At 42.9% G+C, this 25,614-nt stretch overlaps 1 protein-coding gene across 1 annotated transcript in view; it reads right to left on the bottom strand.

Annotated features, from left to right (window-relative positions):
- The window catches only part of CNTLN (centlein), a 1,434,305-nt gene that overhangs the window by 1,339,795 nt on the left and 68,896 nt on the right, over positions 1-25,614 (bottom strand). The window contains exon 3 of the mRNA XM_078675976.1: positions 6,219-6,307. Within this exon, the coding sequence (XP_078532102.1) occupies positions 6,219-6,307 (89 nt within the window). The remainder of the gene's footprint in view (positions 1-6,218; positions 6,308-25,614) is intronic.

Here is a 25,614-nt window from a genome sequence, read left to right on the forward strand (position 1 = left end):
GCACAATGAAATGATCACTGAAATGATTGAGGTACGCCTCACTAATAATTACTTTTTGTTCCAGAACCAAGTATTTCAGCAGTTAAGAGGAGTTGCGATGGGGGCCTGCTTCTTCCCGAGCTACGCGTGCTTGCACATGGGGCTATGGGAGGAGCAGGTCCTAGGAATCGCATTTGCTGAAACAGTGAGAAACAACATAGTGTCATTATATAGGTTTATTGATGACCTTTTTTTGATCTGGAGAGGATCAAGGAATGAGGCCGAGCGCTTCATCTCTGAAATCAATATTAACAACCTAAACTTACAATTTACTGGGACAATCAGTGAGAGCCATGTCAACTTCCTTGATGTGGAGGTATACATTGAGGAAGGTAAATTGCAGACCAGGTTGCACCGTAAAACTACAGCGGGCAACACGGTCCTGCATGCATCAAGCCATCATCCTGCCCACCTGATCCGAAGCATCCCCTATGGGGAGATGCTAAGGCTCAGGAGAATATGCAGTACAGAGGAGTCTTGCACAGTAGCACAGGAAAGCAGCAAAGACAGATTTTTGGCACGGGGCTATTCTTCAAGCATGATAGAAAAAGCTATAGCAAGAGCCAACATACCTGGTACCTTCACGCAGCATGAGGGGGCTGTAGATCAAACCCAAAAAATAACTAGCAGTGATAGTGACCAACCAAGACTGATAACAGCTTACAGTCGTCAGCACAAGCAGATACACAAGATCATTGGCAGAAATTGGCCTATAGTCAAGGGTGATCCTGTAATTGGGGGAACCCTGGCATTACGCCCTGCGATTACGCATAGCAGGGCGAGGTCAATGAGCGATATGCTTGTTATGAGTAGCCCAGAGATAGCCAAAAAAGTTGACTGGCTGCACAAAAGTAAGGGATTCATCAAGTGCGCTGTATGTAAAGCATGCACATTGGGGAAAAATAAAACTGCATACATGACCCCTTTTTCTGAGACACCAACTTTGATTTCTAAGAAAATGACATGTAAGACAGATTTCGTCGTGTATGTGCTGGAGTGTGCGTGTGGCCTGCGGTATGTGGGAAGTACCAAGTTGCAGGTCCACAAACGCATACTCCAGCACATGCGGGCGGTCCATAATAAGGATGAGTCTTACCCTGTGGCCCGACATATTAATACACACCATGGGGGGAACTTAAGTTGTCTCAGCTACTATGCAATAGACACAGTACTGCCTCTCCGCAGGGGAGGAGACAGGGAAGCCCATTTAAGAACACTGGAAACAAGATATATTCTGGAGTTAAACACCAAGACCCCCAACGGGCTTAATGCTACAGAGGATATGAATACCTGTCTCCAACATTACTGAGCAACAGTTGAGCATCGGTTTCGTAACAGGGAATACATTTCAAGAATGTTAACTGACTGTTAATTTAAAATCAAAGCTATAAAAAGCTTTTTAGATTTTTTCTTTTTCTAAACACAAGGGTATATAAAAAAACACTATCATTTTTTCGTTTTATTATTTGATTCCTTCTAACGAGTGTCGAAAACTGAACCACTAGGGCAATATAGAGGCAGTGATCCTGGACATCGATCTAGCCCACTAGGGCCTTATTTTAATCTCTCCCCACTAATCCCCTTGTAGATATTTCTCCCCTCCACAACGTTGCTAGTTTGCACTTATTTCAAAAGTGAAATTTTGCACCCTCGCTGCTTATTTGCACAAAATGAATATTAAGTGTATTATATTAATATTACCAGATCATGAATTTTATATATTTTATGTAGGATCAAATAATACTGGTTTTATTTATAGAGTATATTTATGAATCTATTTAATTGCGAGATTTGCACATGGGGAAAGAGCCATATATCTACGTATGCACTTATGATTAACTTCACTATGGTTTGTGAAATTGCTAAATATAAATGCAGTTTTAATTATCACATGGTGACAAGGTGTATATTATGAAATGATTAGGGGGATCAAAATAAAGATGTACATTGGTATTTTAATCTATGCACAATGTAGTTGGGGAGGGAAAATAACTCTCGTGGTTGATGTTCAAACGATCAGGCTGAAGTCTGTTGTTTATCTCTACAGGCCCAGTGGTCAGATGATGTCTGTATACTCGTTATAAACACTAATGTTTGGCTGATCATGTCATGTGATCAAGGGCTTCAGGGATCGAAACGCGTCATGGCGGACGGAGTGGGGCACACGATGAAATAAACTCAGCAACTCTACCTCCCTGGGTCCGTTTCGTTTTTCTGCGCCTAAAACCGAGAGAAAGCTATGAAAACGAAGTTCCGGTAATATATAAATATATATGGGGTAACCACAAATTGAGAGGCACGCAAGCACAAACCAGCCTTTCCCAATTGAGGAAGTGATTTCATCACGAAACGCGTCAGGCGGAATGCTGTGGCAGCGCGGACTAAGATGCAAAGCTGCGTGTCCCGAATAAAGCTTTTAATGGGGAAAGGCTGGTTTGTGCTTGCGTGCCTCTCAATTTGTGGTTACCCCAGTGAGCTTGATGTTAAAAGCGGCAGACCAGCCGCCGAGAGAGCACCACTCCTTGTAAAGGGAAGGAGGCCGAGGGGCTACATCTTAGGAGCTCTGTCCGGAGCACTTACCCTGGAATTGCACGCTGCTAAACATCCTGGTGCCCATCCAGGGCTTTCGATTGTGCCACGGCAGGAGCAACGATTCAGGACTGTAAAGGTGGACTACGTCTCCCAGAAATACGGAAATAGGCGTATAAGGGATTAAATGGGTGTGGCCAGTACCGCTCCGTGAGCCTCTGAGGAAGTGATTTCATCACGAAACGAGTCAGGCGGAATGCTGTGGCAGCGCGGACTAAGATGCAAAGCTGCGTGTCCCGAATAAAGCTTTTAATGGGGAAAGGCTGGTTTGTGCTTGCGTGCCTCTCAATTTGTGGTTACCCCAGTGAGCTTGATACACATATATATACATATACATATATATACACATATATATACACATATATACATATACATATATATACACATATATACATATACATATATATACATATATACATATACATACATGCATATACATATATACATATATATACATGCATATACATATACATATATATACATACATACATATACATATATATACACATACATATGCATATATATATACACATACATATACATATATATACATATATATATATATAATTATTTTTTTCGCTGAAAAAACCATAGGTTTCAGGCCTTATATAGTTAGGAATTAGCATTTAAAAAACCTTTAAAATTCACTCAAAAAACTATAAGTTTTAGGGGTGTTATAGTTAGCTGGACATTTCACTCATACAAAACCATTGAAATTGCTCCTATATAGTTAGTTGTAATAACTATATTTCGCGCACCCGCAATCCACTGCTGATGATGTCACATATTGCATCATTCATGACATGGTCAGTCATGTGAGAATGAAGTCTGACATTCTCAGTAAAACATGTACATCCAACAAGGACAGAGACTGTCAGTTTTTTCTTTGTGTTCTACTGCAGCCTCCTAGAGTGTTCTAAAGAACAACTAGAGCGCTAACAGCCCTACTTCTTACAAAGGTATGGCACACCTGAAGCCATCTTGATTGGAATAAAGTGGTAACTCTTAAAACATTTAATTTAAAAAGGAACAAAATGAGGGGGTATATTTTGCCACGTTTTGGGACCCCCCTTTTTTCTCAGCCCCCACTTCACGAATCCCCCCGAAACTTTCAGGGAAGGAGCGCAGCGGAGCTGGCCAAAATTTTGGAAAATTACACGCAAATTCCTCAACCGGCGCCAAAGTTATTCCCAATAGAATGTTGAGGATTTCCTATGGTAGCTAGGTCCTAACTATATATACCTACTGGCTATCGCCAGTAGGTTATATATATATATATATACACACACATACATATATATTCGCATACATATACATATATATTCACATACATATATACACATACATATATATTCGCATACATATACACATACATGTATATTCACATACATATACACATACATGTATATTCACATACATATATATATATATAAATATATATATACACATATATATTCACATACATATATATACTCATACATATGTATATATATATATATATATATTTCATACAAATAAAATTATTCAGCTTCCTTAAATTATGTTTATAATAAAAAAACATATTGAACAATCAGATCAAATAACAAGAAAAAGCACAACAAAGACATTCTAATCTGTTGGTGATAGAGAAATTGTGAGATGAAGGTGAAATGCAAACAAATGAAGATGTGCTGCTACCTTCTCTTTGAGTAAAGCAGAAATAATACACTAACCTTTATGGTGACTAATACTTTCCCCACACTAAGCTATCTGTAACACCTAAAGATGGAGTGCTGTCATCTAGTGATGGGATTGGATACCACAATAAACAGAGTGATTATTGGAATGTCTGAAATAATCTTAGCCACTGGAGATCTATATGGGCCGAAGTTCAAACCATCATTTAACCCACCATGCCACTATAGACATAGAACACATATGCAAATCCATACCAACCATGCTCCTCATGGGAACAGTACTTTCTTAACTTCCAGGCGTAGTCCCCTCCAGAAGGGAACAGAGGCAACCCCAAACAGGTTTGGGGTATTTGCCCTTCTCCAGTAGGGTGAAGCTCGAATACTACAGTACAATGCGCAAGGATGTTTTTCTTCTTTTCTCAGCAGCCAGACGAGTTCTTTTTTGGAGGGGGGGGACTGCTTTATAAGGCAATTTTGTTTGCGTGAATAATCAGTTTAGAATGAGGGGATTGCAGCACATACTCACCAAGGGTTTGGTATTGTTCTATGCAGCTTGCTGCAATTTGACTAACATTTTTATTTGCAACTTAAGCTCTCCAGAAGTAACCGTGTCCACATTGGTGGCCAGTGGATGTCTGATGAACAACATTGGAAATAGTGTTGAAGCCTGGAGGACCACAGCCTCCTCCCAAAGACTATCTGATGGCATCATAGTCACAGCACTTCAAGATCACAAAGGGGGCTCCAAAGGGTACAAGCATGGTGTCGCTCCCTGTCAACGAGAGGGTGCAGCACCATTACATGTCAGGCCTGATACGGCTCACTGTTTCCAGCTTTCACCCAAGCGAGGAGAGAGTAGCGTTGCCAGAGAATTAAGCGAATTTCAAAGGTTACCACTTTAACTGTGGGTCATACATGCACTTAGGTTTTTGAATCCAGGACAATTCTAAGGAACCACCGAGCCTTTAGGGATATTTCCCCATTGTATTATCCTTTCGCTTAAGATTTGGGAAGGTGGCACGGTGTCCGTTGAGCCTCCATACACTATTATTTGTGAAATCAGTAGAAAAAAAAAATCAAGAGACGACAATCCTACAAATTAAACACAAATATAGGGCTTTAAGGGCCAATGGCTTTTAAAAGTGGACTGGTAGACGGTTTTTCCATCAAATATCCGGCTGTGACCTACATGCATTCCATTGACCGACTCCGCTCCAGCCCTATGTAACTTCCGGTCCGCCACTGCAAGATTAATTATTTTTTATTTAATGCGTTGTTACATTTTAGGAGAAAGCATTAGCTAGTATTGCGTGCCATTGCCAGTAATTCAGATCATGAGAACACATGGAACACCGATTCAAAATGGATTTGCTAGTTGCAGGCAATATGTTACCATTTAAGACGATTAAATGTTACTTAATAAGGAATGTAATCTATGAGTGTTCCTGACCCTGTCCTAAAGCTAAAAAATAAACCTCAGGAAAAAAAATCACACAGCTCATGCTGTGGAGACTACTAGTAAGCAAGTTATTATCTAAGTATGCTTCATGTTGCTTTCTCTGGCAGTCATAATATGGCTGTTCGGAACAAATGAGCATATATCAATAGTTGTATCTATTCCACTTGTATGTCAAACAAACGAAAGGCTTGAGTAGAGAGGGCATTCGCTGTTGATTTGTGGACTAAAACAAAATCAGGAGCAAACGATTTATAGGACCTTTGGCTCCCAAAACAGTAGTAATCTGGAGCACTTGGCAGGAGGACATTTCCTATCAATATTAGCTTCCCTTTCTTTAGTATAATATCAGTTTCACATAATCAATTACGTTTTCTGCTGACATTATAAACAATAAAATACAGTAATTACAGCTTTCATGACTACCATTCTATATCATTTAGAACTGCTGTACTTACCTTTCCACTACAAGGCTAATGGCTTGGGTCAGGTCAGGGTTTGCCACTTGCAGACGTTTCCATAAAGACCATACGAATTCTTTATCAGCCTGCGGAATGAAAACAATGTATCAATGTAGATATTTTCCCTTCTTAGAGTGACTTCATAATAAAAAACATTGCTTTGTAACAGTAAACTCCTTCGTTTGTATCAAGCGAGGCTGTCCGGTGCCTATTCATTTTTCAGAAACGTAAGGCTTTATAATACTAGCCAGTCAGTCCCTCGTCAAAAAAACTGTACAACATCAGAGTTAGGAAATTCAACCAAATACATACAAATTGACAAGCTGTTGAAAATACCTGAAACAGTAAAAAGGATCTTGCTGTTCTGTTAGACTCTGGTTCATCACAACATCAATCAATCTCCCCTACTTCCAAAGTATAGGACTCCTTTAAGTGTAAGGATACGTTAATTGTAATTCAATCGTATTGTAATTGTATTTAGTGCTTACTACCCCTAACGAGGCGTCAAAGCGATTTTCACCAAGTTGCACGCTACTTCCGGAACCCAAAAAGGATTAGCGGTGGAATAGTGTAGTGAAATTTGAGTTAATTTAAGGAGTGGATATGAGAGTCTGTTAGTGGGAAGAGTCAAGAAAGGGTTATTTTGGAGATCATAGTAGTAGAATGAGGTTTGGGAAGAGTCTGAGAGTGGAGGTATAGGATATACTGAAAGAGGAATTGGGTGAAATATAGGGTAGTGCATTGAAAAGAGTACGTTTTTTACAGGAGTAAAGTAAAAAAATCTATATATGCATAAGAACATATACATATTTATATCAAGAAATACTCATATCTAGATACATACATATAATCAAATTAAATGTTTATATACACCGAGATATGCTGTACATTTATGCTTAAGTATGGTGGTTATGTAGGAAAGAGCCAACTCTTGAGTAGTCTTCTGAAGATAAGATAGTGTTCTGTGGATCGTATGTTTGGGGTTAATGTATTCCATAGTTTGGCTGCTTGAACAGAGAACGATGTGCCACCTATGTTTTTTTTTCTTGTTTGGTAGGATTTTGAGGCGAGGTGCCGGAGGGTCCTTTATTGAATGTATTTGGTGATGAAGAGTGGTCCTGTTCCATATATTGCTTTGTGGGTGATACAAAGCAGCTTCAATGTGGATCTTCTGGCAACCGGTACGCTGCTATTCAAAGATCCGAGCGTTAAGAACTTGTGATTCTTTACTGGCCATTGGACAATTTAGAACCTTACTACATGACCCACATGCTGAACTACCACCACTGCCTCATACACCTTCCGCCCTAAACATAGGCAAACAATACAAACAATGTGCCACACATCACAACTTTGCTTCTCCTTGTCTACTGCACAACAAGGTTATACCACAAAAACAACACAGCACACCAACTCGCTCTCAAACAACGTCCCCCCCACCTATGCACGCAGACCCATCAAAATGTCTTAGTAGCCTGCTGGGCGAGGAACACATTACAGAACAGCTATATGATTGCCATCATAATACAGATAATACCGGCACTAAAACACTCCTGCTACTAACCCATACAATACTGATCACTCTTCTACAAAACAAAGTCTCACTGTAAGCAAAACACATTCTCTAAACTATCTACTAATAAATGCTTGATTGCTGTTTAAAAACAAACATCACATCTACGACCTTCTCACCGATGCAAAACCAGACATACTTTTCATAACTGAATCATGGTTGGGAGATGATATTGCTCCAGTCCTGCATGAAGCCATTCCTCTATACTATCAAACAATCACCCAAAATCGTATAGGCAAAAAAGGAGGTAGTGTAGCTGTTGTGTTCAAGCAGGTGGCAGTGGGGAAAGGTAGAGTGGTCCCTGGATTTTTCACTCTGGGGCTCTTCAGAAGGACATGGAAGATTACTTCAAAATGTGCATCAGCTCTGTTTCAAAAGGCGTTGATCCTGTGGGAGACCTTCAATGCCTAAACAAGAGGTTTCACTATTTCCAAACAAGCAGGAGTGCTTAAAACTATCCGGTCCATTTAAATAGATTGGAAGGCACTCATAAGGCTCTTGTGGCGGAATATGAGGACTCTGGAGACCCAGATGTTAAGAGGAGGCTTTCTGAGGCAATGTCCAAGTTCTGAGCAAAAGCAGAGTAGGAAATTAAATTTCTACGAAAATATGCTTGAGCACGACTGTATGTTGAAGGCAAAAGGCCTAACAGCACTCTGGCCCGGCTTCTCCAACCTGGGCTGGCCAACCTGAACGTCTTGAAATTAAAGGAGTGGATGGTTCTAGTTACATGGTGTAGGAAGCTGGCTTCACCACCCCCTTTTGTACCATTTTGTTCGCCATAAGTTGGCAGGGTATGCTCAGACGTAAGTCCCTTGCTCACTTTGCCACTGGATTCAAGCAAGCCGGGCTGAAGACGGCTGAAATGCCAGAAACCGGTCCTCGGAAGCTTATTTCCGGTCCTGGGAAGGCATGACTTGGCAGTTCGGGCTGCACTGTTCCCATGAGGCACAGGGTCAGACTGATTTGCATATGGCCATGTCTGAACTGGGGTGGCAGAGTGGGCTAAAGAAAGGTGATGGATTAAACCTAGATCTGTTGACTGGGTGTGAGTGTTTGATTGGTTCAGATTCTCCGTCCATCACCACCCCCTTTTGTACCATTTTGTAGGAAGCTGGCTCTGCATATACTATATCAAAAAGAGATATAGTGTGCACAGGATACTGTAAGTCCCCTAAGGAATAGCAGAGGATAAAATAGATAATACCTTACTCTCAAGTTAGTGGTAGCTGTGCTGAACAGTTAGGCGTATTCCAGGGTAGTGTGGATGCATTTGTTGTACACACTCTTTCAAAGCATGAAGCTTTGGATGTAGCTTTACGGCAAGAGAGGTTGACCTCGGACCTGGGGAACCAGGTTTGAGTCTCGGAAACAACACTCAACATCCCGTGATTCTTAATCTCCCAGTCCCTAACAAAAATTAATGTGTTCATCTGTAACGAACCTGGTGCTCAGGTAAAGTGCTCTGATACCCGATGTCTTGGGTCTAGTTCGGGCTATATAAAACTCTAAGAAAAAAATAAAGCAAGAACACACAATCGATGACTAACTCCAGGCCAATGTTTACAAAAATATTCCTTTAGTTACTTTTATTTTAGGAACCAAGTGGAAGTCAGTTACAGGTAAACAGACTTTTCAGAAATGAAATACTTCCAATATACAGTTGCCAAAGGTTTGCATAGGCATTCAAAATACTTTTCAGGTGCATGTAATACTTTTCAATGTCAGAGAAGAGGCTTTGCATTATGCTCAGAATCAAAACTTAGGGCAATACAGAAGAAGACCAATGGAATCCTATGGGAGGAAAGACAAGTAAGTGATTTTCAGGTAAGCACTCTACTTACAAGTTCAGTCTTCGGAGAGTTTGACCAACACTGGGCATGGGTCAGACCAAGGTAGGTACTGTACCACCAGCGCTATTGGGGCAGCCGGGTGCAGAGGTCACTGAGCCCAATGTTAGCCCATGGCAGCTATGCATACCTCGAAGAGGCATCGGAGCTGGGGGTTGAGGTCAGCACTGTAGGGGCCACCAAGTAGCACCAAGCCTGCAGCACCAGCCGCACAAGGGCGGCAGGGTGCAGGGTTAGAAGGGAGCATCGGGCACCCTATAGGAATCAATGGAGATCCTCGGTCTGGGACAAAGGCCGCACGTTCAGTAGAGTAGACTGGTTGAAGGAATCCCGCAACTGAAGAGGTGAGTTGGATAGTGGGGGAATGCCAGGGCACCGTCGCTTGGGTACTCCAATGCCTGGGGGCTTTGGTTGCAGGGGTGTCTTTAGGCATCTGTTTTTTCTCACCAGATCCAGTCGGGGACAGGCGGCTGGCATCTCCACCAACTGAAGCTGCCCAAATCAGCATAACACAAGGGGAGAGCCTTTGAGGCTCACCGCCAAATGCTGATGTTCCTGCAAGGGGGAGGTGTGAAGCATCTCCACACAGAAGAGGCCCTAGAAAACATTTTAGAGTTATTCTGAGACTATTATGCTACAGTTTACACAACACAGTCCGTGGTCAAATGCAGGAAAAGTGTTACTGTTTACACAACACAGTCCGTGGTCAAATGCAGGAAAAGTGAGGAGTATCCCTCATTGTCCTGGCAGGAGTTCCATGAGAGGGAACCCTTGAATTGTGCAATTACGGTTGAGGAGATTAAGGCAGTCATAAAATCTCTTCCAGGTGGCAAAGCAGTTGGTAGAGACGGGCTCACTTCTAAGTTCTACATTAACCACACCTACTGTTTACGAAGAAACTAGGCACAGGGGAATATCGTCACCCATCCCTACAGAAGCTGTGATTTTGGTTCTGTGCTTGCGTTAATTAACAATACCACCAAAATGTTGGCCAAAAGAATTGCCAATCGAACACTGCCCTTAATATAAGGCCTGGTGCTGCCTGAACAATCGGGTTTTGCATCTGGGAGCCCCACCTCCGATAATTTGCAAATCCTTTTTGTTCTCACTTGCCAAATCGACCGCGAACTATCAGCTGCAGCCCTTTTATTAGATGCACAAAAGGCATTTGACTCTCTCAAATGGTCCTACATGTTTACCGCCCTCGTGAGGATGGGTCTAGAGGCTAGCATATTGGGCTGGATAGCTCTTTTATACAAAGAGTCAAAGGCATCTATTAGAATAAATGTGTGAATATCCTCTTCTTTCCCAGTCATACATAGTAGGTTGTCCTCCTTTGCCCCTATTTTTGTCCTTCCGCTCCAACCTATGGCCAATATCGGAGGTTCCGTGAATTCTGAACCCGTTTCATAAAGGTCATGGTTTCGTTACGAATTTGATATTAGCGAACCGTAACTAGTTAGTGCAGCAAGTATGAGTGTTTTCATCACGTTAGACCAATGGATTCACTACGTATTTAGGGATTTCGTTCTGAACCCTTGAGTTCCATTTTGTGTATGACAGCCATTTTGTGGTTGCCCTCACATAGGCCGATGACTGTGGCTGAACTAGTCTTTTTAAGTACATGTACACCTCAGCTCCAGTTCGTGCTGACTCCTGTTTGACCTGAGTGAACTGACCCTGTTGCCTGAAGCCGACCTTGTTAAACAAGTTCCTGCCCTTTAGCTGATCAAGATTAAGGATCAGAGCACAGGACATCATAAAGTTTTATTGCACACAAATAGGTCTTATCCTACTCTCACCTGTTTCTGCTCCTTTCTTTATGGTCTATTTATGATTGGGTTGTGGCCTTTTTTATTATGGGTTTGTTTGACCTGTCTAAAGAAGAATGTTGGGTTTGACCGATGATTGATCATGGGCTGGGCAACTGAAAAGTGTGTTTTACCGTCACGCGATACCTCTGGTGTGGATACATGTGATTGGACAGTTTGTAAATGTTAGGTATTTGTCTGGAATGTGATTTTTGGCATAAAAAGGGATGACTTGCTGTGTAAAATTGAGCAGTCTCCTGAGAACTCATACCGTGATGATTTCTAGGACTTCTGTTACTGGCTGCAGCCAATAAATTTGATCTTTGACGCCACCAAGAAGTTTCCGTGTCTCTGTATTCTAAGACAGGTGGAACCCAAAGACTTTGGGCGTGCCCCTGGCGCCGCTGGGTATTAAATAACCTGGTTCTTCAGTTGGCGCTTCCAACGTGGGGCGACTTCAGCGGTACCGGTCCAAGCCTGAAGATCGTGAGGAGCTTCGTGAGGAAATTCTGGAGGACGGCCACCACTTCATCGACCCCGGCATGTCGAATGTGGACTGAATGTCTTTTCTGCGAGGCTTCCCGCTTTCCTGATGGCTACGAAGGACTGCTGCCCTGACTGTCGCCCTGTCTTGGACCCATTTGTGATGCTTTGTACGGCGAGACGATAGACGGGTCTTCTGATGGCGTGACTGATACCTCAGTTAAGTATAAGTGGGTCGCTCCCAGTCCTTAGTTTTTGGTTCTTTGGTCCTTAGTTTGTTTGGTCCTTAGTTTTGATTTGAAAATTGCAATTTCCAAAGCCGAGGGACTCGTATGTTTGCGAGACTATCGTTGTAGATAATCCCTTGAAGTTTGAAGCTCGATTAGTGAGCGAAGATGCCTAATCGTAGCAAATTTGGTACTTGGTTTGGTTGTGGTTGCAACAGGGATTCCCGATTGGAGGATTCGTGTCCGATACCTCCGGTTGGAACTCCGACTTATGAGCTCTATTCTAAACACGGCGTGGGCCCCATTACGTTCAATGAAGTATGGGTCCACTACACTAGAAAAGATGGTGTCTTACAATGGCCCCAACATGGTAGCTTTAACACAGAGATTTTAGACAATTTAGAAACTAAATTATTTAGGAAGAAAGCCCGGCCGGCAATGTTTGACTCCTTTCGCCTTTGGCGTAAAGAAGCCAGACAACGAGAAATTAAACAAGCTAAAAGAGATAAAAGAGAAAAGGATGTATCAATAATGCAAGCTGCTAGGCAGTTTAAAGAAAACGAAGAAGATAAAGCAATTGAGGTGTCAGATAGGCAATTTTGCATGGCCATAGATAAATGTTATCCGGCCTTGCCGTCTTCTCCTCCGAAAGTGACTGAGGATTTTGAAAAAGATTCTTTGATCCCTCATTTGCTGAGATTGCCACCTCCTTATGTACAGGGTGCTACTGCGCCTCCATTACCACCGGTTGTTCCACCCTTTGTTGTTCAACCTCCTGCTGTTGTTCAGCCACCCGGTGCTCCACAGATGGTTTTACCTTCTCCTGCGCAACCCGCTCTAGGGTCGCCAGCTTTGCTACCAGCTTTGCCTCAAACTCCTTTGCCTTCCGCTTCTCCATCTGAGACTCCTACTGTTCTTATTCCTACACCTTCTTTGCCTCAAAACACTTATTCTCCTGTTCTTATGACTGCTTCTTCTCCTTCTGTTCGAAAACGAATGACAGAAACTGTTTCTAGTTTATTGTCTCCATTATTTGGGTCACTGAATATGACCCCTGTTTCGGAACGTAAGCAGAGTCGTAGTCAGCTTCCTGGTTCCGAGGAACGGGCTGGGTTGAATTTGTTGGCTCGTAAATGGATTATAAATGCCTCAAGGTATAGTTTGCCAGCGGTTATGGATGTTTTCTTTCAGTGGGAACCGCCTAAGCAAAGGTATGTTTTTAATGTAATGTGTATGTTTCTGCGTCAGGAATGGGAAGATAATGATTTGGGTTTGATCCCGCAGGAACTACTTGATGTTCAGTCGGATTTTGCTAAAGGGATGATAGTGGAATCTGATATTACAGATGCCGTAGAGACGATACTGGCTTTTAGATCTAGCCTTTCGCCTCAGACATTGCACGAACCTGATTCCTCTGTTAGGAGAAAAGCGAGACAGTATCCCATGAGAAAAGTTCCCCCAGTTTAGAAGGAAGGGGACCCAAACGCTAATCCAGCTATTCTGCCTCATTTTCAGCGAGTATGGGTACATGTGCCATGGAAGAGAGCAGAGGTCTTGGCTCTTAAGCAGACCTTACCTGATCCCCGTAAGAATCCAGCTGGCTATTACAAAGAATTGTCCCAGACAGTTGACGCATGCATCATGAATTTGGCAGATATAGATATGCTGTTGGGTAATGTAGTTCCGCAGCCTTTGTGGGCAAAGATTCGTCATGAGAATCATGCGGTAGAATTAGGAGATACTTGGGCGAATATTATTGCTGCAGATGGTAGACAACAGGGAGGTGCTAAACCTGAACCTTTGGTTACGGAATTGCCAGGTAGAATTATTAATTTAATGAAGACGATGATGCCAGCGTTACGAGTAAATTGGGACAAGTTAGCAGCATGTAAGCAGAAGAAGGACGAAAGTGTATCTGATTTCTTCACTAGATTTGAAGAAACATTTATAGATCATAGTGGTCAGGACATGAGTACGGAATGTGGGCAAAGATTATTTGTGGACAAATTTGTCTTTAATTTGCTCCCTGAACTTTCTAATAAGTTGAAAGATTCTGAAAGTTCTTGGGCTGTTTCATCGTCGGCCCAGATATTGGCGACTGCACAGTACTACGAGAATAGGGATAAGGACGAGAAAGAAAAAGCAGAGAAAAAGACCAAAGACTTAAAGACAAAGGTTCTTTTACAGCAGGCGTATCCGCCTCGCTCGAATCAGCAAGAGTCACAGCAACGCCCACAGTTTCAGCAACCTCCACAGTTTCAGAGACCGCAACAGAACGCTGGGTATTTTCCTCCAAGACCCCCCTTGGGTTTGAATCAGTGTGCGTACTGTAGGAAGGAAGGTCATTACAAGCATTGGAAATGCAATAGGTCTCGCATTAGGAAAGTTTGAGCTATTGGTATTGTAAAGGACACTTTTTTTATTTATGTGTTGGTTTTGAAAGTAGCAACATTAATAGCTTTGTCAGTTACAATGTCAATAGTTTTAACTTTTGCAAATGTGACACCTATAGCATTTGTAATGCAATGTGTGTTGTATTTACGTGACTTAGATGTATTGATATTACAAATAACAATGGCTTTTAATTTTGTAAATAATTAATACTTAAATAAAAGTTATTGTAATTTATAATGGCAATAGCTTAAACGTTTGTAAATAACTTTTGTGAAGATTATGTTCAGTGTATTTTATTGTGACGAAAATCCAAGAACATTGCAATTTGCACCTACACACACACAGAGCCACACACATATAGATGTGGTGGTGGTGGATCTGGGGGATATGGTGGTGGTGGATGTGGTGGTGGATGTGGTGGTGGTGGTGATGGTGGATGTGGTGGTGATGGTGGATGTGGTGGTGGATGTGGTGTTGGTGGTGGTGGTGGATGTGGTGCTGATGTGGTGGATGTGGTGGATGTGGTGGTGGAAGTGATGGTGGTGGGTGTGGTGGTGGATGAGGTGGTGGATGAGGTGGTGGATGTGGTGGTGGTGGATGCGGTGGTGGATGTGGTGGATGTGGTGGTGGTGGTGGATGTGGTGGATGTGGTGGTGGTGGTGGATGCGGTGCTGGTGGAAGTGGTGGTGGTGGATGTGGTGGTGGTGGTGGTGGTGGATGTGGCGGTGGTGGAAGATAGAAAGGGGAGGGGTGGAAGTGGAAGTGGTGGTGGTGGATGTGGTGGTGGTGGTGGATGTGGCGGTGGTGGATGTGGTGGTGGTGGATGTGGTGGATGTGGTGGTGGATGTGGCGGTGGATGTCATGGTGGATGTGGCGGTGGATGTCATGGTGGATGTGGAGGTGATGGTGGATGTGGTGGTGGTGGTGGATGTGGTGGTGGTGGTGGATGTGATGGTGGTGATGGTGGATGTGGTGGTGGATGTGGTGGTGAAGGATGCGGTGGTGGTGGTGGATGCGGTGGTGGTGGTAGTGGTGGATGGGGTGGTGGTTGTGGTGGATGTTGTGGTGGATGTGGTGGTGGATGTAGTGGTGGTGGGTGTGGTGGATGTGGTGGTGGTGGTGGTGGTGAGTGTGGTGGATGTGGTGGTGGATGTGGCAGTGGATGTGCATGATATGGGGTCCGGAGACGTTTTGGTAGACTTTTCTTTACCACTTACTATAATTCTCGCCAATGCGCTTGAAATGCTTATTTCTGAGAAGTGCCTGTACACTCTAATTAAAAGTATTACGTCTCCCTTGAGAAGAGCCGGTATTCTCCCTCTCAAATAAAAAAAAAAGTGCCGGACCACAGAACCGGCCCATTTGTATAACTGTTGAATGTTAGCTGGCGGGCTGATGAGCTCTCGGTCACAGTCATTCTCTCGTGCGCACGCCCATAGGCTTTGTGAATTTACATATGCAAACACTGGCACTCGCCCTTCCCTAAGCCAATAGATGGAAATGCTGGCGCTGCCGAGCCAGTCACGCTTCCTGAAACCCGAAAACTTGTCTTCACGCGATTGTTCTAAATCAGCACAAACGCTAACCTGTCCCTTCCGCATTGGTTGTTTCCCAGCCAGGGCAGGTGTTTGTTTATATGAAAACTATAATTAATTATAGCAAAACAGTGTCTAGCGAAATAAGCGTTTTAAAGAGGAGAAATAACTGCAGCGGTGCAGCCCCAAGGACCAATATTTTTTTATAGGGAACCGGCCTCGTACGTCTGTGAAGCATGAGCGGTAGAATTTAAAGTAATTTCAGTTATTTTGTGTTATTTCCGGAGCGCAACCGTCACAGAGAACCTACGGAATACAGCAAAGCCGGCCACGTGACAAATTAGTAATTTTAAATTTGTATTTTGTAACGGGGTGAGGTGGAACACAAGACAAAACCGATAGCGTTGAAATTAAAAGCCGTACGTGAGAAGGGCAGACCAAATAAGGAATCAAATCGGCGCGTTTACCTTTGCGAAGGTGACTGTGTCCAGAGGCACTGCTCCCTTGGTATGCAGAGCATCGTTACTTCTCAAACATAGCGCAAATAAAAGTAGCGTGAGAGCCGCAGCGGCACCACTACCTGACGCAGCCATGGCGAGAATGGATCACATGAGCGGATCGATGCCTGCGGCGTGGGAGGTTGGGCAGCACGCGTGTATCCTGTCTGAGCTTTCAGTACCAATGACCGTGCTGCAGGGGTGGCCTGGACGTCACGCTCCATGGAAGGCTGAGAAGGCAGGCCAAGCGCCCAACGGGGCATTGGTGCTGTAGCCTGCGGACGCCTAGGTTGGCAAACCCGAAGCAGGAAGAACGCAGGAGTAGGTGAGGCTCCTAGTGCTAGCCATTGGTGCAGACTTCATGACACGGGCAGGGGAGGGGGTGGAGTGGGGAGAGGGTGTTAAGCAGCAAATAAAATATATACAACCGGGCGCCTGCTAAAATATTAAGCACGGCGCCCATGTAGTTAATACTTAAAGTTACAATGCAGTACAACGAGGAGCATATAGTGGAAAAGCGAGTGCAGTGGTGCACCCTAAGTGCGGCGCCAGAGTTTCCAAAAATAAAAAGAGATGTTAACAGAGTTGGGCAAGCCGTGCGGAATTACAATGAGAAACAAGATGGATTGAAGGCAGAGAAGGGGGGGGAGGAGAAATGCGACATGGCGGGCAGGGGAGGGGGCGGAGTGGGGAGAGGGTGTTAAGCAGCAAATAAAATATATACAACCGGGCGCCTGCTAAAATATTAAGCGCGGCGCCCATGTAGTTAATACTTAAAGTTACAATGCAGTACAACGAGGAGCAAATAGTGGAAAAGCGAGCGCAGTGGTGCACCCTAAGTGCGGCGCCAGTGTTTCCAAAAATAAAAAGAGATGTTAACAGAATTGGGCAAGCCGTGCGCAATTACAATGAGAAACAAGAAGGATTGAAGGCAGAGAAGGGGGGGGAGGAGAAATGCGACATGGCGGGCAGGGGAGGGGGCGGAGTGGGGAGAGGGTGTTAAGCAGCAGGGGCCTTTGAAGTGAAGCTAAGCTTCACTTCAAAGGTGTGGGAGGAGTGCGCCTGAGGGAACAGACAGCGATTTGATGATGTGCACGCGCATTTTAGGTCAATGCGCTTGCGCATTGACCTAAAAGCCACGGGCACAGCACCAAATCGCCACAGTTAGTTAAACTTTGTTTAAAGCCCTATAGTCTCGCTTCTCTCAATGCGCATGCGCATTGATAGGTCACGAGACCTAATAAAAATGAGTGCCCTGTTTTACGACAATGCACGAGTGGTATGCCGGCTCCAAGAGGCCGTGGTGGTTTTCAGCAAGTGTCTAGGGGTAGAGGACGTGGTGCGTTTCCTCAGAACGAACGTTCCTTTCCCCCACAGAATTCTATGAATTGCTTTGATCAACAGAAAATTGCATCTGGTCAGTCGACTCAGTACTATGCTGATGACTATTATGTTGAGAGTGAGAATGCTGATTATAATGATTGCTAGGACAGCCATGGACAAAGAGAGGGAGTAGTGTCGGTTCCAGTAGATCAGGGTGGGCCTTATGTTGCAGTAGCCACATCAGGTGTGGTAGAGCCTTTTCTTTTGGATACTGGTGCAGCGAAGAGTTCTATCATGCACTCTAAACTCCCTGGCGCACCTTTGTCTGGCTTAACTAATGTTTCAGTAGGATTCTCTGGCGCCCCAGTTCGTAACCCAGTTTCTAGTCCCTTGTCTCTTTCTATAGGGCCTTGTGAGTTGGAAGCACCTCTCACTTTAACGACAGGTTGTGGTGAGAATTTGTTGGGTTTGGATTTGTTGAAAAGGTTGCATGCAACATTACGTTGTTCTCCTGCGGGAGAACAGCTTACATTGGGTAAGAAAGTGATCTCTCCGATGTATTTGTCTAAAGATCGGCTTCCACCGGAATTGCGATCTCTCCCTGATACTCTTTGGGCTACTGGTCCTAATGATGTGGGTCTTTTGGAGATTCCACCTTATGTTGTAACGCTTAAAGCGAATGTTAAAATGCCGCGTATTCCCCAATATCGGATTTCTAGCGATGGTGAAAGAGCGCTTTTAGCAATCATTTATGATCTGATTGAGAAAGGTGTGCTTGAAGAAACGAGAGGTAATGTGTGTAACAGTCCTGTTTTGCCTGTCCTGAAACGCACTGACTCTTCTCAGCCACCTGTTTACAGGTTTGTGATCGGTCTTAGAGAGGTTAACAAGATTGTTGTGCCACAGTTTCCAGTTGTTCCGGATATTACTGATTTGTTGACTTTGATTCCTGCTTCAGCTGCCTGGTTTTCGGTTATAGATCTGAAAAATGCTTTCTTCAGTATTCCAATTGCTGAGGAGAGTAGAGATATTTTTGGCTTCTCTTTAGGAGGCCGAAGCTTCCGGTTTAAGAGAGCTCCCCAAGGCTATTGCGAAAGTCCTATTTATAGCCAGGCTTTGAAGACTCAGCTTGATACTCTTGTGTTGTCTGCTGGTGCTGCTCTTATTCAGTATGTGGATGATCTGTTAGTGGCTACTGATGATGAGAAAACTTGTAAAGAAGCTACTATTTCTTTGTTGCGACATCTGTCGGGCTTGCATCATAAAGTGTCACCTTCTAAGTGCAGTATTGTCACCAAAAAGTGACCTACTTAGGTCATCTATTGTCGAAGCAGGGAAGAAGGTTGACCCCAGAACGAATTCAAGCGATCGCTCGAAATACTGTGCCAAGTACACAGAGAGAAGTGCGTGCTTTCTTGGGTATCACGTCATATTGTAGACAGTGGATTCCGAACTTTTCTTTGCTGGCGAAACCTCTATTGGCTTTGACTTGTAAAGATACACCAAATCCTCTTCCGTGGTCTGACGATTGTCAGAAAAGTTTTTCTGAGTTGCGTGATGCATTGTGTTCTGCTCCTGTGTTGGGTACTCCCGACTACAGTGAGCCTTTTACACTCTATGTCCATGAGAGAGAGGGTTGTGCATTGTCAGTTTTGACTCAACAATTCGGTGATAAGCAGCGTCCATGTGCGTATTTCTCCTCAACTTTAGATCCGGTAGCTAGAGCGTAGCCGAGTTGCTTGAGAGCTACAGCGGCAGCGGCTGTTTCTATCCGACAGTCTGCTGGACTTGGGATGGATAATACGTTGATTGTGATGGTTCCACATGCAGTAGATACTTTATTAAATCAGACAAAAACTCAACACCTTACTAGTGCAAGGTTGTCAGGTTATGAGTTGACACTTTAGGCTAGAAAATGAGGGATGCAAGGTGTAGGAGTTACATGCCATTCATAAGGTAAGCATTATATGCAGAGCCACTGGAATTATGCGGAAGGGTTGACTAAATTATATAGCAAGTAAAGGCAAATTATGCGGCATAATGTGGAACATATTTTGTAGTATTACTTTGTTCTTTATTAATCTTAAATACATAGTAATACTGGCTGGGCAAGGATTTAATCTCATCAGAACCAGCATAACAACTAAATATTTAAATAAGCAACAGAAAGATGACCAGGTAACCTGTGCAAAGGGCCTTCCACTGCGCTTAAACACATCTCGCCACTTTTTTAGTAACTTTTGATCGATTTGTGCTACAAACAAGTTTTGTTTTGTGTTAAAATCTGCAGCTTATGCAACAGATAATGAGTTATATGGTAAATGCGGCAAATCGATAATTATGAGAAAAAAGCTACGGCTGCAGAAGTGCATCATTCCAGTTGCCCTGATTATATGTTAAGTGTTCTTGGTCTGGAGCAAAACAAATTCAGAGTTTGAAACATAACATAGCGGTTGGGTTTGTCCTTAATAATACATATTTATTATTATCCAAAGGAACCCACTGAACTAGCTACAAAAAACTATTCTTTGAGCTGCATGATACACTTTGTGCTTTGTAAGAGGTACATTATCCCTCTGCTCTATTTTATGAGGAGTCAAAACTGGGATTAGTTAAAGCTCAGATATCTCTTCCAGAGATACATTAATCACCAGATGTAAATTGACATTTTTATGATGGTCTCACAATTACAGGCAGGTAAAGAACTCAGAAGTCTTTGCCATTAGCCCTATTGGGTATTTCAAAATACAGCGTACCCAGAACCCCAAAGCATGGCTCCTGTTTCAATGCCACTGGCCCCTGGACAAAAGCAGAATGATGTGCACTAGGCCAATGCAGGAGCCGACAAGCACCACATGTTTTAACTGCAGCAAGGCCCATTGTCATTCTGAATGAAAGAATCGGCCACAGACGGAATGACAATGGCTCATACAGAATGACAGTGGGCCAATTGACAGTCTTTGTGAGGTCCAGGAGGAGCGGTTTAAATGCTTTAGTCCAAAGAAATGCGATATGACCCTCAACAGTGAGTACTCAAACTCGAGGCTTCTCAAAGGTGGCATCAAAAAATGATAAACAGACTTCACACCGAAATAACGGACGGTCTGTGGAATTTACGGACAGTTGGTACCCTAGTAGATTCTGAATTTTTGATCTGCTCACACAAAATCCCAATACATTTTGGTGTCTTGGGTAAAACGTTATCGCAGGGTGAAAACAGGGTTTTAGGGGGTTCTCAAAAGGCAAATGATTGCCTGCAGTTGGGCCGCAGGAGATGAAGAGTGACCACTGACATATGCCTTCCTCAGCTATTCACGCTCCATAGGATTTCAACTTTACCAAGTATGTGACCATGACCGGGTCGGATTGGGCCAAAAAACCAGCTTGGGCACAAAATAAAATAATGGATCCCATTATCGAATTAGAGAGTTAAAAAATGTGGCCCACATGTGCAAATCAGGACAGTATTTAACTCAAAAAGACATGTTGTATAGGTGGTTTGCAAGGTATAGAAGATTGCATGCATTTGTGCCAGTTGCAGGCAATGTTTGTGGTAAAATTACAGAACTCAGCAGTGAAAATTGGCCCACCAGACTATAAAACAGGCTCACAAACAGCAAGCAAATGGCTCACACAAATACCTGACGGACCAGTCCTTCTGGCGCTGCCAGATTGCCTTCTAGGCCAGACCAACTCTTAACTATAAGCTTGCAACAACATAAGATAGCTTTTCAAAGAAAGGTCAATTAATTATTTATTGCTTATGATATAACTATATTGACGTGGAACAAATCAATTCTATAAAACCCCTCCACTAACATATTTTGCAAAATACGATAATTAAATGCTGGTGTAAAATGATGTTCTATTCAAATTAACAAACAAGCGTCATGTAACCCATTCAACAATGCCCAAAAAATCCACTAATTAGAAAAAATCCTCTTCAACTATAATCAGCAAATCTATATGTAACATTGTTCTCCAATCAGTCATGAATATTAAAAAACTAGCCCCAACACGACATAGTCATCAGACATTACTTTCTGCAAAAAGCAGTAACGGTTTCGGCATCAAAGTTCTGCTGTCTTCTTAACTGAATAATTAAAAAGCTTTTCAAAAAGATGGCACACTTATTACAAATGTTAAATCTGCTCCAGGGAGTTGAGAAACTTCTCCGGAAGCCAAGCTCAGTATGTCTCAACGTGGCAGAAGCAGCAAGCTTTCCAGCTGTCTGGAAAAGCAGGGAATTGGGCTTCAGCGTTCCTAAGGAATGCACAGTGTATGCCTGAAACGCCAACCGAAGTCTGCCCCAGTGTACCATCAGAGGGGGCGCAGCAACTTGTACACACAACACCGAATATAAAGACGTCCCCAGGGGGCTGCAGAAAACCAATATCTGAAGCCGGCTTTGGTGAAGAAAGAGCGCTTGCTTCCTATGGGGCACGCCTGGAAATCCTAAAACATATACTACGTGTACTATGCGGCCAGTCTTTCCAGAAACATCAAAAATAAAGGGATAAAACAAAATAATAGAGTAGAACACGTTTCATGACAACTATCTGCTACAAGAGTCCCCAAAGGAAATATGTCAAAAAGTGGGCGAGAGGGAAATTGCATTTCCACGGGAATCCAATGGGCAGCAAATGTAGTTAACTGTAGCGCTCGGAGCAAAGGGAAACAAGGTACTTCCAAAGCCAGCCATTCCTCTGCAGTTCAAGGATTATTTGGCGTCGACAAAACCGGCCATGTTCTAACTCTGTGAGGAGGGGCGTTAATACCTATTGCAAAATAAGGTTCAAACGTAGAGTGGTAGCAGCCACTGGCTGCTGTGTCTAATGACGGGTGAGAGAACCCTTTCGATTGGCACAATTAATCAAGGTGTCTTCTCTGTTATTAGCTCAGTTATGTTTTTCCAGCATACATAAACTTTGTCAAATGTCTTCTGCCCTTATCCCCGTAAGGTGATTTAGGGGCTGGGCCTTGTCGGGAGACTAATCATGTCCGAATGTTCCTGGTAGCTCATTCGTGACTGTTACAGCATGTATCCAATGCTTTATTATTCATACTTAGGGCTTTAAAACGTTATACTTAATTCCTATATTTCGTTTCACTTTAAAATATATCGACTACTCACATAATTTCGAATTCTCCATCCTGGAGAAATTATCGGTTCCACGACGGAACAACGCAGGGAAATACTTAGCCACACAATTTTTACCCTGCATTTTTTTTAGAACGCATATCCTTTAACAATGTATGCCGTTACCACGCGTTGTTTATACATATAAAAACAATGTATTTGTGGGTGGAGGAGACCCCCCTACCCTCAACTTACATAAAATACGTTGTAAAGGCATGCACTGTAAAAACATGAATGTGGTAAAAACATGAGTGCTAATAAATGAGTGGTCAAGGCACAACGTGGTAAAAACCTCACTGTAAAGGATATTTACCGAAAGTATCATGGTTTCAGGCACACTATTCACTGGAGCAACATATCTGTACGCAATGTTAATGAAAGGTGTTGATTTTGCCAGTTTGTCTAAATTAGCAAAACAACTTTAAAATTCAGCCCTGGACAAAACTGGCATCCATGCTGCTGAAAGCTATTGGTTGACTAGTCCTTTTCTAAGAGTGCTAAAATGAGTCTGTGACTTGGCAGCATTTGGGAATTGATAATCTAATAGGTCCTCTTGTGCGAATGGGCAGTAAGTTTGTAGCTGCATTTGCGGAAATCTTACTGTAAGGGGAACCACGGTTGCCATTTGGGAATTGATAATCTAATAGGTCCTCTTGTGCGAATGGGCAGTAAGTTTGTAGCTGCATTTGCGGAAATCTTACTGTAAGGGGAACCACGGTTGCCCAGGCAGTTCAGTCTTATTTATCTTAAGGTCCTGTTCCTTTGAACAAACAATTCTGATACGTTTTAAATCAATCTGCACTATTCAACAATGTATTTTGTATTTTTAGAATAATCTCTTACATTAGTAAAAACTGAATTGTATTTTGAGGTCCACTTATTATTGCTCATTGAAACGCCTTAACATCATAATTCAACAATAGTTGTAGATAAAACATTTGGATCCATGTTAGCCAAATTACAATATAAAAAAACTCAAACACATACATTATATTGTCCACACCTTGTGACAGGTCGTATATTCTAATTTACAGGTATATATAATGGCACTACAATAAGAATAATTGAATTATTAGACAAAAATCGATCTTTCAGTCAAACATCCAACAGTCTGTTAAGCATCTTACTTGAGTCCCTATTTTTACTTTTTGCATCCACTATCTTCATGCAACGTGTTCAGATTCCATTAAATTTACGTCAGTGTAACTTCATTCTTGTACTATTGTACATACATGGAACCGGAAGTCAACCATAGTGAAGGAGTGGGCATATCGAAGCTCTTTTAAGATGAAGAGTTTTCAAAGAGTTAGGAAGCTAAACACGAAAAATAAACTGAGGCACAGAAGAAAAGGGGTAGCATAATATTTCTGGCGGAAGAATCCAACTTGGAAAAATATGCAAAAAGCAAAAAATGCGGCGACAAAATGTATATTACATATAGAATGAGTGCAATAAAAAAATGGGGGTAATCAAAAGTGTTGCAACTCACTGTTCTCAGATCCAATCTCCCTTACATAAATAGGACAGGAAATGACCCCACACTGAAAATGGATGAACATCAACTTCGACAAGGAAGCTCTAGCACCACCAATCAGGAAGACTATCAGCTTCTTTAAAAATGAATATAACCTTCACCACGCCTACCATCACAAGAAAATGGGGTAGTACATTGTATGAGATGAGGAGATCTTGCATTCCCAACATCTTATCACGGATCCTTCTGGTGTTGCTTACTATCCTTACCATTTTACTTCCTCCTCAGAGTGTTAAGACTACAATCCTGGACTGAACTAAGAGTAGCTCACCACTAGTAGAAACACTTCAGGGCTATTGCTGCCATGGGCATGCCAAGTCAGCCTAAAGAACAGCGGTAAGCACATTTTGAAGCCTTCCTATAGGCCAAACTTGCTGCCTGCTGATAAGGAATCAGATGACCACATCTCCACAGACCTAAGACCACTCTCTGGTGAATGCTGTCTGTGGATGTAACAATCAGCACCCAGCAAAACATTAGTCCAGTGGTTTTCAATTTGTTGACTCCTGTGGACCCCCAGTTAATCATTACTGGAATCCAGGGAACTCACTGAATATTTACTGGAACCCAGGACATCCCACTGCCCCCCCAGTCATTACTGGAAGTCAAGGACCTGGCTTCAGCAACTTTGATAATTTGACCCTCCAAACAATACACAAAAATACAAAAACATACAATCATCAAACAAATACACAAAACACAGATGATGAAATATTTAAGTTCAAAACAAAAATAAAAACATTAAAAAAAACAATTTAACCCCTTCCATGTGCCGGGAATTCCGCCGTGGCACGGGGGGGGGGCTAGGGGGTGGGCGTAGCCTACCGTGACGCATGGCGGTGTGGAGCCGTCATGAGCACCCAAGTGGTTAATGGGAAGTTTGGGGCTTTTCTAAATCCAACGGGGTCTCCCATCAGCCATACTAAATTCTCTTTAAGTCATTTGCACTGCTCTTACAAATCAATCTGAGGACACCAACTTAATCTTTAGCCTCCAATGCAAATTGTTTACTTCACATTTTAAAAT

The sequence above is a fragment of the Lissotriton helveticus genome, chromosome 2_1 (genome assembly GCF_964261635.1).
Source record: "Lissotriton helveticus chromosome 2_1, aLisHel1.1, whole genome shotgun sequence".
In the NCBI taxonomy this organism is placed as follows: Eukaryota; Metazoa; Chordata; class Amphibia; order Caudata; family Salamandridae; genus Lissotriton; species Lissotriton helveticus.